This window comes from Triticum aestivum, chromosome 7A (genome assembly GCF_018294505.1).
Source record: "Triticum aestivum cultivar Chinese Spring chromosome 7A, IWGSC CS RefSeq v2.1, whole genome shotgun sequence".
NCBI lineage: Eukaryota > Viridiplantae > Streptophyta > Magnoliopsida > Poales > Poaceae > Triticum > Triticum aestivum.
In genome coordinates, this window is record NC_057812.1 from 21,362,787 (window position 1) to 21,375,614 (window position 12,828).

The window sequence follows — 12,828 nt, forward strand, 5'->3', positions numbered from 1 at the left end:
TGAACTGAAACGTATGGAGGGGAACCAGATTAAGTTTTATAGTTTGGGTTCCATGTTTTTCAGCTTATGACCGTATCTCTGTTTAAGCTACAGAATGCTAGCTAGGCAAACCTGATGCCAATAATAGCGCTCCAACTTTAAAACTGGAGCAAGTAGATATGGATTTATCTTTTTCTCTCTTTCAGAATCATACCATCATCAGTTTGCAACCTTGGATTTTTTATTTTGAAATGGACTTCTGATCAGCTGGTTGGATATGAACCCTTATTTGTGCTAATGTGTTTATGGAGTTCTCCTACAGTTTGAGAATTTTTGAGGACCATTTGTTTAACTGAAACTAGAGGCGCGGTTATGACAATTTGTACTTAGAAGAGATCTTGAGAATACTAGAAACCTATGGACTGGAACCGGAGTAGATGAGTTCAGTTTATTGTTTTTTTTATCTTGGTAGCATGGGATGACCAGGAATGTTTATTGGTGCACTCTTGTATAATGTGGGATCCTTATAATGAGACAATGTATTGAAGACAACTAACCAGATGAAACCTATGGACTGAAACCGGAGTAGATGAGTTCAGTTTATTGTTTTTATTTATCTTGGTAGCATGAGATGACCAGGAAATTTATGGGGGCACTCTGTATAATGTGGGATTCTTATAGTGAGACAATGTGTTGAAGACAACTAACCAGACAGAATACTCTGTTTTCTTATTTACTCTTTATACTTTATTTTTTCTATATTAAGTGTAATGTTTAGTAATTTACGGGTCTGAAGGTTGATTCTATTGTAGTTTATGGCTTCCCCGTTCTACAATTTTGATTCATATATATGGTGAGCATGGCCTATTAGGAGTGACATCGTTCAAGGGCAGACGACAGTAGCTGCGTCGTTTAATGAATCAAGTGCCCAATGATTCTCATAAAAAGGGAAGGCCACTATAGTCAGGGTAAACCCTCTGCCTGAGAGTTCAACGGCGAAACTGAAACATGCATGCATTGTTCCAAGTGACGACTGGATTAAACTGAACGTGGATGGTTCTTATATGGCGGCAACGGGACAAGGAACTAATGGGGCTATAGCAAGAGATTATCGTCCATGCATGGTTCTTTTATCTTGCGAGCGATGTCTGGAAAACTGCACAGAGGCATAAGAAACAGAAGTGGCTGCACTGTTACAGGGATTCAACCAAATACGCACCATATACCTGCGCCTGTCGTGGCTGAGACGATTGTGGTACCGTGCTGATGAATTTAAATGAAAGAGCTACCAACGTGATTGAGATAGTGGGATGTTTACGGTCAGGTGAGCTAGGATTGCTAGCCGGGCGTCTGAAGGCTCCCAAAATAAGAAGGTTCATCGTGAGTGCAACTTGGGAACCCACGAGCTTGCTACCCATGCCAAACGCAACGGTGGTTTAACCTTTTGGGATGGTGACAATGACTTTATCCACCTGGTTAAATCCATGATTTATATACGTTCTCTTAAAAAAAAGGCTCGCAGTAGGTTCTTCAATAAATATTTATATTTATTAATTCATGACAACACACTACACATTACTAGATTTATCTAGGACGATAATGTACGTACTTGCAGACTTTCAGTTTGTTGCAATTTGTTGTGATTTTCGTATATCCTCCATGCTCCAACCCAGTCCTCGTACATAAAGGAATGTGCCTCCGCAGTCAGCACTCACACACCGCCGCAGTTGCTCGGAAAACAAAACAAAAAACACCACCACAGCCGAGAACCCCGCTGGTGCGCCGCCTCATGAGTAGGGACTGGTGCTATGTATCCTTCCTCCGCCCTAGATGAGTTAGAACTGCGGATACTTGCACGGCAAGGCAGATTTTTTTAGGAAGTTGTATGATGCTATGTCTCTTATTCAGTTTTTATCTTGAGTTTAGCTCTCTGCTCCAAGCAAAGCCATATCCTCCAACTAAATGGTGTATATATGAATCAAATAGAAGGAGGAGCAAGTTATGCTCGCAACTTCACTTTTCAAGTATATTCTACCTCTCGATTAATCCAGTAGCATCCAATGGTTAACTGTAAAAGAAAAGTTAAAGATAATTTTTTAGATTTTTAGCCATCTAAGTACTTTTATTTGGGCAGTTTATTATGTTCTACTAGTAAGTTTAATTCTATTCGTATCTTCCAGGTTACCGAACCTTCTTGTCTGACAATGTATGTTGGAATTTGGAAATGCAAGACATCCTTTTCAAGTAATTTTGCCCCTTGTTTTATCATCATTATAAGCATTTTGATAGCTACATTTTGTGTTTACAAATCTCTTTCGATTATATTCAATAATGTGTGCTAGAAGTAATGAAATACACCTTTTATTCAATACATCGTTGCTTAAAAAAATCACCCCTTGTTAAAGTGGTGCATCGGGTAACAACTGCTCCAACTCCGCCCTTGTAGAATACTAGTATCTGTCACCACTGGAATCATTGTTACTAACTGACAAATTGGGGTCCATGGGATTAATTAAACATGATGGTGGTGCTGGCAGGCACGGGTAATAGGGAAAACGATACAGAGTAATAAGCAACTCAAGATGCTGAACTTAATTTGTTCATTGTTCACGGACGTACAGTGGTCACTAATGAATACTAAAATGTGCGTCATTTTCTTTTATCTCTTGATGAAAACCTGTGCCACAGGCATGGCTAACCGTGTGCTTTATCAAATTTACCGATGGTATTTGATTCCAGTAGATGATAAACTAGTTAGTACCAGGTTTGGTCCCATGGTAGCCACTGGACACGTTTCGCCATGTGAGTGGAAGCAACATCAATCGAGAAAATAGAATAGTTCCCCTTGGCTAACGCTGGCTCAAGCTGCGAATGCTTAACTAAGGTCGAGGCCGTGGACACATACAGAGAGCAATAAATTGGGAGCTTAATCTGGCGCAGATCTACTGGTAGTAAGTTTAAATCGTCGCCCACGTCCTACCAACGAGACCGCCGCCGCCTGCCGGGCAGGGAGGTCCTGTCGCCGTGCTGCCGGGAGGAGGGGTTCTTCTACCCTAAGCCTCGCCCGCGGCCCGTCTGCTTGCCCCTGCCGCAGTCTCTGCTTTCCATTTTTTTAGGGCCGCTCTGCAGTCTCCAGTTTGGCATTACTGTTAGCGTTAGATCTTGACCGGGTTAACGGACCGATGTACTATACACAAATTTTGGGGGTGAAAAAAGAAGAAGGAAAAAGGTTGGGTGATGGCCCCGAGCAATGGGCCTGGCATGCGTCTGGTGCGAGGATTGATGAGGTGACCGGCATGTGTTGGTCGTGGTCGAGACTCGAGTCACCCAAGTGTGTTGAAAAATCTGGGCAAGAATCTACTGTATCACTATGCTACCTAGGAGTAAAAGCCCTCACAATTAATTGTGGTGTCCGACGGAAATTGGGTCACCCGATTTTGATCAACAATTTCTCAAAGCTCTTATTCAATTTTTTTATACTATACATTATGCTTCTGAATTTTTAAGTCCTCGCAATTAATTGAGGTCTTTAATTCAAAACTTGATCACCTGATTTTCATCTGGTCAATAATTTCTCAAGGAGCTCTCTCATTTAATTATTTTCATTCACCATATTTCTTAATTTTGAAGCTCTTTTATTCAATTGAGATATTCAATTTTGAATTTGGTTTATGATTTTGATCGGGCCAACAAGTTTTCAAATCAATCAACACCAACCGGCTAGAAAAACATATCAACCCTGTGCACCCTCTTACCACCTACAAAAAAGAAGTGCCACCATGCGATGATACTATAGCACCAATATAGTACATATAGCCACCGACGCAGAAATTTATCCACAAAAATATGAGTTGATTAGCGCATAACATAGAATCACATCATGAATGGCCCATCAAATAACCGAATTATAAATAAACATACAACACACTCCATCATCTCCCCCACCCGCCAAACTAATATTCCACCTGTTTCAAAATACAAGGGGTATTAGTTCTTTGGAAAGTCATTTTTTTTTAACTTTGACAAGTTTAGAGCCAAAAATACCGACACCCATAATATTAAGCCAAAAAATTATGAAAATTCATTTCATTACGAATCTCATAACACCAATTTGATATTACGAATGTTGATATATTTCTTCATAAATTTGATCAAACTTAAAGAGGTTGGGCCTTTCAAAAAAAGTAATACACCTTATATTTTAAAACAAAATGAGTATTTCTTTTCAGAATCTCATCAACACCAAGGATGCAACAAAGCGCGCCCAACCCTTCTAGTACATGATAAGGCTAAAGCCAGTGTACTTACGTCATTAATTTCCATGAAAGAGAGGCAATCCATGGGTTCAATTTAAGATGCAATTTAGTTGATGTTCATTGTGTCATTCACTGTCTGAATGCTCCATGGCAAAACTCATCAAACCAAACGAACTGGCAAGAGAAGAAGTACCATCGCAACTTTGGTACGGTGTGCCTTTCACTGGGCCGGTACAATATCAGCATTGTGAAGTGAAGGAAATGCAAAATCAGCTGGGAGGCCCCACCTCCACAAATTTTCTATGCTGTTAAGATTGCAATGGTCACCAAGGTGTAAATTGAACACCTAAAAAACAGTGAATCTAAGAGACCTGTCCTTGGGAAAGAGAAGACGAAACTAGACTTTTAAGCGTTCAAAGTCTTACACAGGGACATAATAAAGACTGAACTTGTATGTTGCGTCACTTTGTGAAGTCACCCTTTCACCCATCGGTCGAGATGGATCTAGGCCTAACAATGCTTACAGAAATTATTAATTCCAACTTGAGAGTAAGATAAGAACGGAACAGCCAAGCACCAAACAGTCCGATCCAAGTCTGAACAAGTCATTACAGGGTTTTGTCAACCGGGTGAGTCAAGATAAGATCAAATGATGAACAAGTTGGCTATCAGATAGATCTGGTCTTACCCTGTAATGTACACCAAATAATGTATGATCAAGTTGAGTGCTGACACGATTCCATCTGCCCCCGTGCCGCTCCCTCCCCGGGGCGACACGGGCGGCGAACTCCCCCCACCCACCCACCCCACCCCCCCCCCCCCCCCCCCGCCTCTCCTCGCCCCACCCATCCCATCCACCCCCGCGCCGTCACCGGTAGCCTCCGGCAGGCAAAGCCTGCATGGAGCCGGCAACGGCGGGGCTCGTGCCCCTCGTCGGCTGCTCTTTTGATGGGGAGATCTCAGGCGGCTGGTGACTATCCAGAGCTCGTCTTCACGGCGGCGTCCTCGATCATGGCAGTGGTGGTCGCTGGCGCGTGGCGCGGCGTCTCCACGATGGGAGATTCGTCGCGGGCGTGCGGACGCGATCTTGGCCGCCCGTGCGGGCCCGATCTGGGTCCTCGCGGGTCGCGGCTGGCGCGGGTGGTGGGGCGAGATTCGGGCTCGGACGGCGTACTGTGCGCCGGATCTGGTATGGCGCGGTGCTGCGGCTTAGCACGCGGGCTGGTGGTGGCATCGGCTGTAGGTATTGTGGTGGTGCCATGGCTGGTCAGGCAGCGGCGGCCTGGATCCTTTCGTCCAGGCCCCGACACAGATGGAGGCAGACCGTGCACGACATGCTTGAGGGAGTCTCTTCGAACAAATCCGGGTGAAAAACCTGCTCTCAGCTAGGTGCCAAGGCCGGCGGTGGTGGCGTTGTCTGCGTCGTTCCCTTCTTAAAGGCATCGCCGTGGAGAAGTTCAAGGCCGCACTCTGCTACCTTCGGGTGAAACCCTAGATTAGTAGATCATATGACGGCGGCGCTCTGCTGTCGTTTCCCTCTTGGGGGGCGTCATCCTTGGAGGTGTATACAGGCCGAGGGACCAGTGGAAGGTTTCTTTGGTGGAGCGGTGCTTCAGCTTACGCATTGATGGCAGCCGATCTCGGCAGCATGGCGCAGTGGAGATTAGGCATCTGATGCGCGAAGATGGACTCGCGTAGGAGGAGGAAACTGTCTGGCGTCATGGTGGTGTCGATAACAGAGAGGCCTGGCAAGGTCGGCGTCATGGATAGATGGAAGATGGAGGTGACAACCACTACACCACAACACTACATCCCCAACAGCCAGGTTGGTGGGGTATACAACTTGTTCCAACAGACAGTCGGTCGGGAAAAACTATTGCCGACCAACATTGTCTGTTGGGGAAAGTCCAGACGGGAAAACCCTTTCCCGACCGACATAGCTTTCCCGACCGACTGCTTGATGGGTATGGAATACCTTTCCCGACCAACAGCCTGTTGGGCCTACCATGGGCCTTTCCCGACCAACAGTCTGTTGGGGCAGCTACGGGCCTTTCCCGACTGACTATTGGATAGGGTATTCTTTCCCATCCAACATTTTGTTGGGCCTAGCATTAGTCTTTCCCAACCGACTACAAGACGGGGTTTCTTTTGCCAACCAACAATCAGATGGGGTTTTCTTTTGCCGAACAACAGTTCATTAGCATTTTGTTTAGCCAACCACAACTTCAATTAACATATGGTACTGATTGTCACATACATATAGTTAATGTGCTCTAAGCATAATCACCCAAACACCATACATCAGGCTCACATCGGGACCATCAAACATTTTTTATTCCATTAAGTAATTGGCACATACATACATTTCAATCTGTTCTAAACAAAACCATTGAGACACCATACATCAGGTTTACAAAAGGACAACCAAAAGATGCAAGTACGAGACATCAGTTGTACAAAATGAAAGCTAAAACATCTAGATGACGTGGATCGTTGGCTTCATGGTTCCTTGTGAGTGTAGTCCTTCTGTTTGCTTCCTGCAAAAGTTAATCAATTCGCAATTATAATACACTCTTAGAAACTATACTACAGTACCAAAACCAACATACAGGATCATCGCATTCTCAAAAATATAAATAGTAATAAATACAGAGAATTCAATAATCATGTGTTAACAGTAACGTTGATCCTCGGTTGAGATTGTTAGCACTAATCTCGATATTTTGTCTCCGCGTACTTATTTTGCTTTCGTTATGCATGTAACATAGATGGTCTACGAGAATATAGTTGTCGAAGCTTAAATCGAGTGGGCGGAGGAGGTGAGATACCGGGCTGCCGTGCGATGCGGCGCGCATGGTGAGATGTCGATGGCGGTGTGAAGCCGCGGTGCTGTGCGATGCAGCACGCCCTGTGAAGCGGCAAGGCGCTTGACGACTGGAATGGCTGGACAAATATCAGCTAGAGGAGAATAGGCAAGTTAGTTTGTTTGTTAGCTGCATGGCTGCTGACCAGGTGTGTGGCCGTTAAGTGGAGCTGCGCAAGTGGACATGCATGCATGTAGGGATTACCAAGTGCATGGAGTTAGTTGTGTGAGTGGGCGTGAGTTAGTGCCTAGACGTGACGTTAGTGGCCGGATGTGGCGCCTGAGTGGTGCGTGAAGGTTAGCTCCCCATGTATATATAAGTTACAATGAGAAAAGAGAAAAGAGGCTGAGAGGGCTCGAGGAAAAATGAAGCATATGTGCTTTTCACCAGGAGACAAGGCAAAGTTAGTTTTCTCCATGGTGAAGTGTTTGTGTGTGTGTTTTCTGCCCTGGTGTGCGTGTCCTTGTGTTATTGAGAGAAGATAGAAACCACAAGAGAGATGTGAGAGGAAGAAGAGGTGCTGCCAGAGGCAGCGCCAACAGAGATCACCCCAGCCGGCCCACCATCTCCATAAGGAGTTGATAGGTCAGCAAAGGCATTTGTTTCTTCTCTTTAAAAATAAGATATATTACTCTATTGGCATAGGCAAAAAATTGGAGTGCGCATGATCTTGAGGTAGCAGAAGAGTTTGAAGCATCTATTTGTGTTTATAAATTAATTCTGTAATATATAAATCATTGATTCGTCTGCATTTGTGTTACTGCCAGCATCTCATTCTGAACAGTCTACAGTTTGTGAAACCATTCTCATTGCAAAATTGCCAAAAACTAATAAGAAAACCCAACCTTCTTTTTAAAGGGACCTGCTTATCCACTAACTACAGTTACCTGAATAATTTTAGCATTCAAATTAGTAGCATTACCAAGCTTGGGTTCAATAAATAATTTTACATCAACTTAATTCAAAAGGATCAATCTAATATAGTATGCATATTAAGAAGCTACATCAGTTTGCAATGAACATCATTCCTATCGGCAGCAAGAGTTTTCAATGTGCACAAACCTTGACAAATGATGTCCGGTCGTCGGCTTGCCTCTCACCATACCAGGATGTGCGCCACTCAAAATTCCTGAACAATAGTGGTTGCTATTCAACCGAAACAGGAGGATTCAGGCTAACCAGCTGAAGCAGAATAAAAGATGCACCAAAACAAGCTAGAAACGATGTGCACACGTCAGCATGCATCCTTACAAAAGGAGCACGTAAGAGATTTCTTTTTACCAAAACGAATAAGAGAAAAGAATGGCGCTGAACTAAACAAAGGGAAGTAACCATAAGTTGAGTAATATTGTTAAAAACGACAATCAACAAAACTCATTGGAATAAGATTTAAATTACATGGTCGAATAAGATCTCCTTATCTCGATGAATCTAAAACTGGTATTTTGATATCTCAATAAATCTGAGATTCAGAGTTTCTAAAAGCTGCAATAATGCTTTACAAATTAGAGCTTACCTAAAAGTAAAGAATATCTTGCCCAGAAGCCGAGGTAGGGACTCATTGAGTATGAGTATGACTATAAACTGCAAACTGCACGCTAGCTCTAATCTTGGTTGAAAGTTTTGAGAGCCAATTCTGAAGGCATCAGACTGCCAGTACCTGCAACATCTCAAGTAATATGAATACCAGTTTTGTGTAAATCATGTACTAACATTAAAAATCAATGTTGAATTTACACAACCATACTGTCAGCAACAAAGGCATGAATGAAACAAAAAGAATGTGGCCTATCTTATAATAGTAGGAAGAGCAACATAAATCCATATTCTCCTTGCAATGTGGCTTATCTAATAAAAGTACGAAGAGCAAAATAAATCTATGTTCTCCCAGCATTCTATGGTGCATGTTCTGCCTTGTTTGTGAGCAGAAGAATATGCAGGCTACTGTGAAAGTCAAGCTGTGCCTAACAATAAACATTCCAAGTTTCAGATAGGATATGAACCAAGAAAGTACTGATTTTCTATACAGACATCACACTTGTGGTGATTTCCGCGAAGAGGTGCAAGTTGTTGGCGGCGTGGGATGGCTTGGGCTCCGAGTCCAGCATCGCTGCGGCGGCCTCCCACTCCGTCCAAGCGTATGGGATGCAAAGAAGAATCCTGGGAAAATATGGGATACATGAACTATTCTGGAAGTTACAGAACTACTGAATCAAATTTAAAGAGAAAATAAAACTGTAAAATCTATACAAGCATGACTGTATAAATACAAACTGCTAGATATGTAATTTATCTTCATTCCAGAAAAACTGAACTAAGTTTAATATAGTCTTATGCTTGCCAGAATTCTACAATGCTTAAATAGAAGTCTTTGTGGAACCTGAAGCTAGTTTTCAGCGTTGTCCCTCTTCTCAAAGCACAGATATGTGGATAAGTTTTTCTATGTATGTATGTATATATATATATATATATATATATATATATATATATATATATATATATATGACAAATTTTATCTACAAGCAATGGTAGTTACCACCTAATTCTTTGGCCTCCACGTGTCCCACCTTGTTACGAAGCCAAACGGGTGAATGGTAGTCGCTGGGAGAGGTTCTAAACCCGATAACCCTTGTCCCACGTGAGCTCATTAAGATAACTGCATGTGCTGATTTGTAGGGGTGTTGGGTACTCCTTTCTAGCTAGCTCCGTTGCGGGAAGCATTAATCTAAATGCTCTTGTGTGCTACTCCTTAATTGTTGGCTGGATGAAACAACTTTTGAATAGAAAAATAAATCACCGTGACACTAATTGTTTGCCCGATAGGAAAAGAAATATGGTCACTCAGAATTTTATAGTCTGGAAAGGTATGTGCATGTCTACCATAGCATGAATGTTATGTTCCACGGTATGTAGAAAAACAGTATGGAAGTATGTAGTACATCATTAAAATACAAAGTTTGGAGTATGTGGAATTAAGGTATATTTCTGTTGAAAAAATAGTATGTGGTATATATCTTTAAAAGAAAGTATGGAGTATGTGGAACTGAGGTACATTTCTGTCAAAAAAAAGTATGTAGTATATATATATATATATTTAAAAGAAAGTATGGAGTATGTAGTACATATCTACTTCTTACTTAATCACGGAGCATGTATATACTTTTTAATTGTAGAAGGGCGTATGTGTTTATACATTTTAATACTAGACTAGAGTATGTGTTACTACCGGTTACTTAGTGGTAGTATATAATTTTTTAAACCAGCATCCACAAAAATTGTAAGTACAATTATTTATTATGCATTTTGTTTTTGGGTTTTTGTGAGTTGCACAAGAGTACGTAGAATGAACAGAGTATGTATATAAGTGTACAATGAGTATGCAGAACATCATATACAACAGAACTATACAATGAGTTGAAGCATTCCATTTCTGCTATGTACACGTCATGCAGACATGGTGTGGTGCATGCATCAAAGGCAAGTAGGCACGCAACAAAGATCTATGCCTTTGACTTTGTAGTTCGTAGCAGATACCACCACACGATGATTAACGGTGGCAGCGATGTGTCTCAGTTGCTTCAATGATTCATGCGCGTACTGCCGTACCTGCGATACAAGCCTCGTCTAGTCTACTAGAGATGCACCACACGACTAATACGTGGAGCCGTAATCGTAGTTGCGGGGTGCACGGGTGCAGGTCGTACTATATGAAGTATCCAGTGGTGCTGCGTGCAGAATCTAACTTCGCCTTGTCATCCTCTTCATGCATGCCGGCCTTCATGTACCTGTCGTCACATTGGAACCCTCGGAATCATGCTGTAGATGAGAAAAAAAATGAGATAACAAAGAAACCAATCAGGAGAGATTATGTATACCAGATGCTCCTGATCAAATTGGTCGAAATTGACCATCGTTGGCCATAACCAAAAAAACTGGGACATAGGCAACAAAGAGGAACCGTATGAATTCTTTTGAGATAGAAGTCTAAACAACCTATGATCTCGCTACTCATACTTAGTTACCTGAATTGTGTGGTACTAAAGAACGACGTCGGCCAGCCGTGGTTTGCACTGCATCAGATGTGTCGTCCAGCCGGTGTGACCCACGGCGAAGACGCCGATCCGCCGTCTCCAGGCGTTGAGGGAGGTGTCGCCCAGGCAGAACAGGAGGTCGAGCAAATAAAACTATTTTGGTTCGTAACCAGAGTATACTAATAAATCTATTTTTACGTGGAAAAAATTGCAAAGTTGGTTAGTAGCCGGATAAGGACGTACGAAAAGATAGTCATGCATTCAAATTTTCTCGGATAAGCTATGCCGATGAGTACGCCGTGGATAACCACCAATTAATCTAATAAATATAATTAATAATGAAACGGGTCGGGTGGAAGCTAGCCTAACTCGTTAAGATTCTGTAGCAATCAAAGAGAAAAAAACAAACCAAACCCGAATCTAATGACAGAAGATCGACGGTGGATTCTTAGGTGGTAGTTACCACTAGGTGGTAGAAGGGATTTTCCCTATATATATATATATATATATATATATATATATATATATATATATATATATATGTGTGTGTGTGTGTGTGTGCGTGCGTGAGTGCGTGCGTGCGTGTGTGTGTGTGTGTGTGTGTGTGTGTGTGAAGTAATGAATTTTCATATGATGGTACCCTTGTATTGACCTTCAGGCACACATAGCATAATATGATAGTTTGGCAAGGCACACATAGCACACAAACGTTCACAAATCAATCACAACCTGTTCATAAAAAATAGTAGCTAATTTAGGTTTCCTGCAACACTACTGAAAGGAATACTTGTAGCATAGATTCTTTTTTTCAGTAATAGCATCAAGCTTGTTCTTCTCAAGTTCTCATATCCAGAAATCACACGAGATGTACCTCTTAGACTGCATTGCTGGCTACCCCATTAGCAGATAGAGCCCCTGTTTTTGATGCTCTACTTGTTGCTTGAGCTCGAGCTCACATCCAAAACGATGCTTGCTGGATAGAAGTACTATTCCAAGTCATGGTTGATCTGAACGGAAAAGGGAAAAGCAAATAAATCAACTAACGGTAGCACCGATTGGGAATGGGTGGAGAGGGAGAGGAGAGTGAAAAGAACACACACCACCGGTGGGAGGGGAATCACCAGCAGTCAACGACCAGATCCTTCTTCGAACGAACCGGCGAGCGCAGATCGGAGGAAGCCCATGGCATGGTGGCGGTGGTGGCGGCCCCTGGGTGACGACTGACGAGCGAGGGCGCGAGTGATCTCTCTCGCAGGTGACCCACCTCTTCCTCCCTCCCTCCCCCCTCCCTCTCTCAGCCCCGGATCTGAGAGGGATGGCGGCGTCCACCACCGCGCCTGGGCCTCTCCCCGAACTCTAGCGCAGGGTTAGTAGTGTTCGGGGCCTAAGCAGTGGGGGTGCAAGAGGATGAAGGAGACAGGTGACGGCGTGGTGGAGACGGTGGGCGGTCGGCGGCGTGCGGGCGGCTAGCTAGCGGGCGGCGGCGGAGGGACTGCGTGAGAGGATTTAGGTTTGGGGGATTTGGATTTGGTCGTGGGCTCGTGGCACCTATCGATGGCTGAATGAAAAAATAGGAAGGAGGCTTGGCGCTAAGTTTTTGGCCCGCGCGCGCAAAGACGGGCCAGCCCAATTGGCGATCAGCAGTCGGTCGGCATTAATCCCCGACCAACAGTCTGATGGTGCAAGTACTAATATCTG

The 12,828-nt window shown here is 43.3% G+C and overlaps 1 protein-coding gene and 1 long non-coding RNA gene across 8 annotated transcripts; both read right to left on the reverse strand.

Annotated features, from left to right (window-relative positions):
- Positions 1-6,550: 6,550 nt before the first annotated feature.
- LOC123152088 (uncharacterized) lies at positions 6,551-12,650 on the reverse strand. Of its 7 annotated transcripts, none has more exons than XM_044571700.1 (6): positions 12,252-12,650; positions 12,002-12,137; positions 9,131-9,259; positions 8,616-8,759; positions 8,162-8,228; positions 6,551-6,772 (listed from the first exon to the last, which is right to left on the reverse strand). In XM_044571700.1, the coding sequence occupies exons 2-6, from the start codon at positions 12,013-12,015 to the stop codon at positions 6,683-6,685; spliced, it is 444 nt and encodes a 147-aa protein (XP_044427635.1). In that variant the 5' UTR covers positions 12,016-12,137; positions 12,252-12,650; the 3' UTR covers positions 6,551-6,682. The 7 variants fall into 7 exon arrangements, with proteins under 7 accessions (XP_044427635.1, XP_044427632.1, XP_044427634.1 ...); XM_044571697.1 differs by having other exon boundaries at positions 9,114-9,259; positions 11,918-12,137; XM_044571699.1 differs by having other exon boundaries at positions 12,231-12,650.
- On the reverse strand, positions 10,439-11,604 carry LOC123152090 (uncharacterized). Its single transcript, XR_006476023.1, has 3 exons — positions 11,122-11,604; positions 10,975-11,031; positions 10,439-10,884 (listed from the first exon to the last, which is right to left on the reverse strand). It is a non-coding gene; the product is annotated as an uncharacterized lncRNA (long non-coding RNA).
- Positions 12,651-12,828: the final 178 nt, after the last annotated feature.

Bases quoted from the DNA above. Each gene is read 5' to 3' on its own strand.
- LOC123152088 (XM_044571697.1), bottom strand. The intron at 8,229-8,615 runs GTAAGCTCTAAT...ACTATTGTTCAG, and splicing joins AAGATATTCTTTACTTTTAG to GAATTTTGAGTGGCGCACAT. The intron at 6,773-8,161 runs GTTTGTGCACAT...TAACTTTTGCAG, and splicing joins ACCGGACATCATTTGTCAAG to GAAGCAAACAGAAGGACTAC.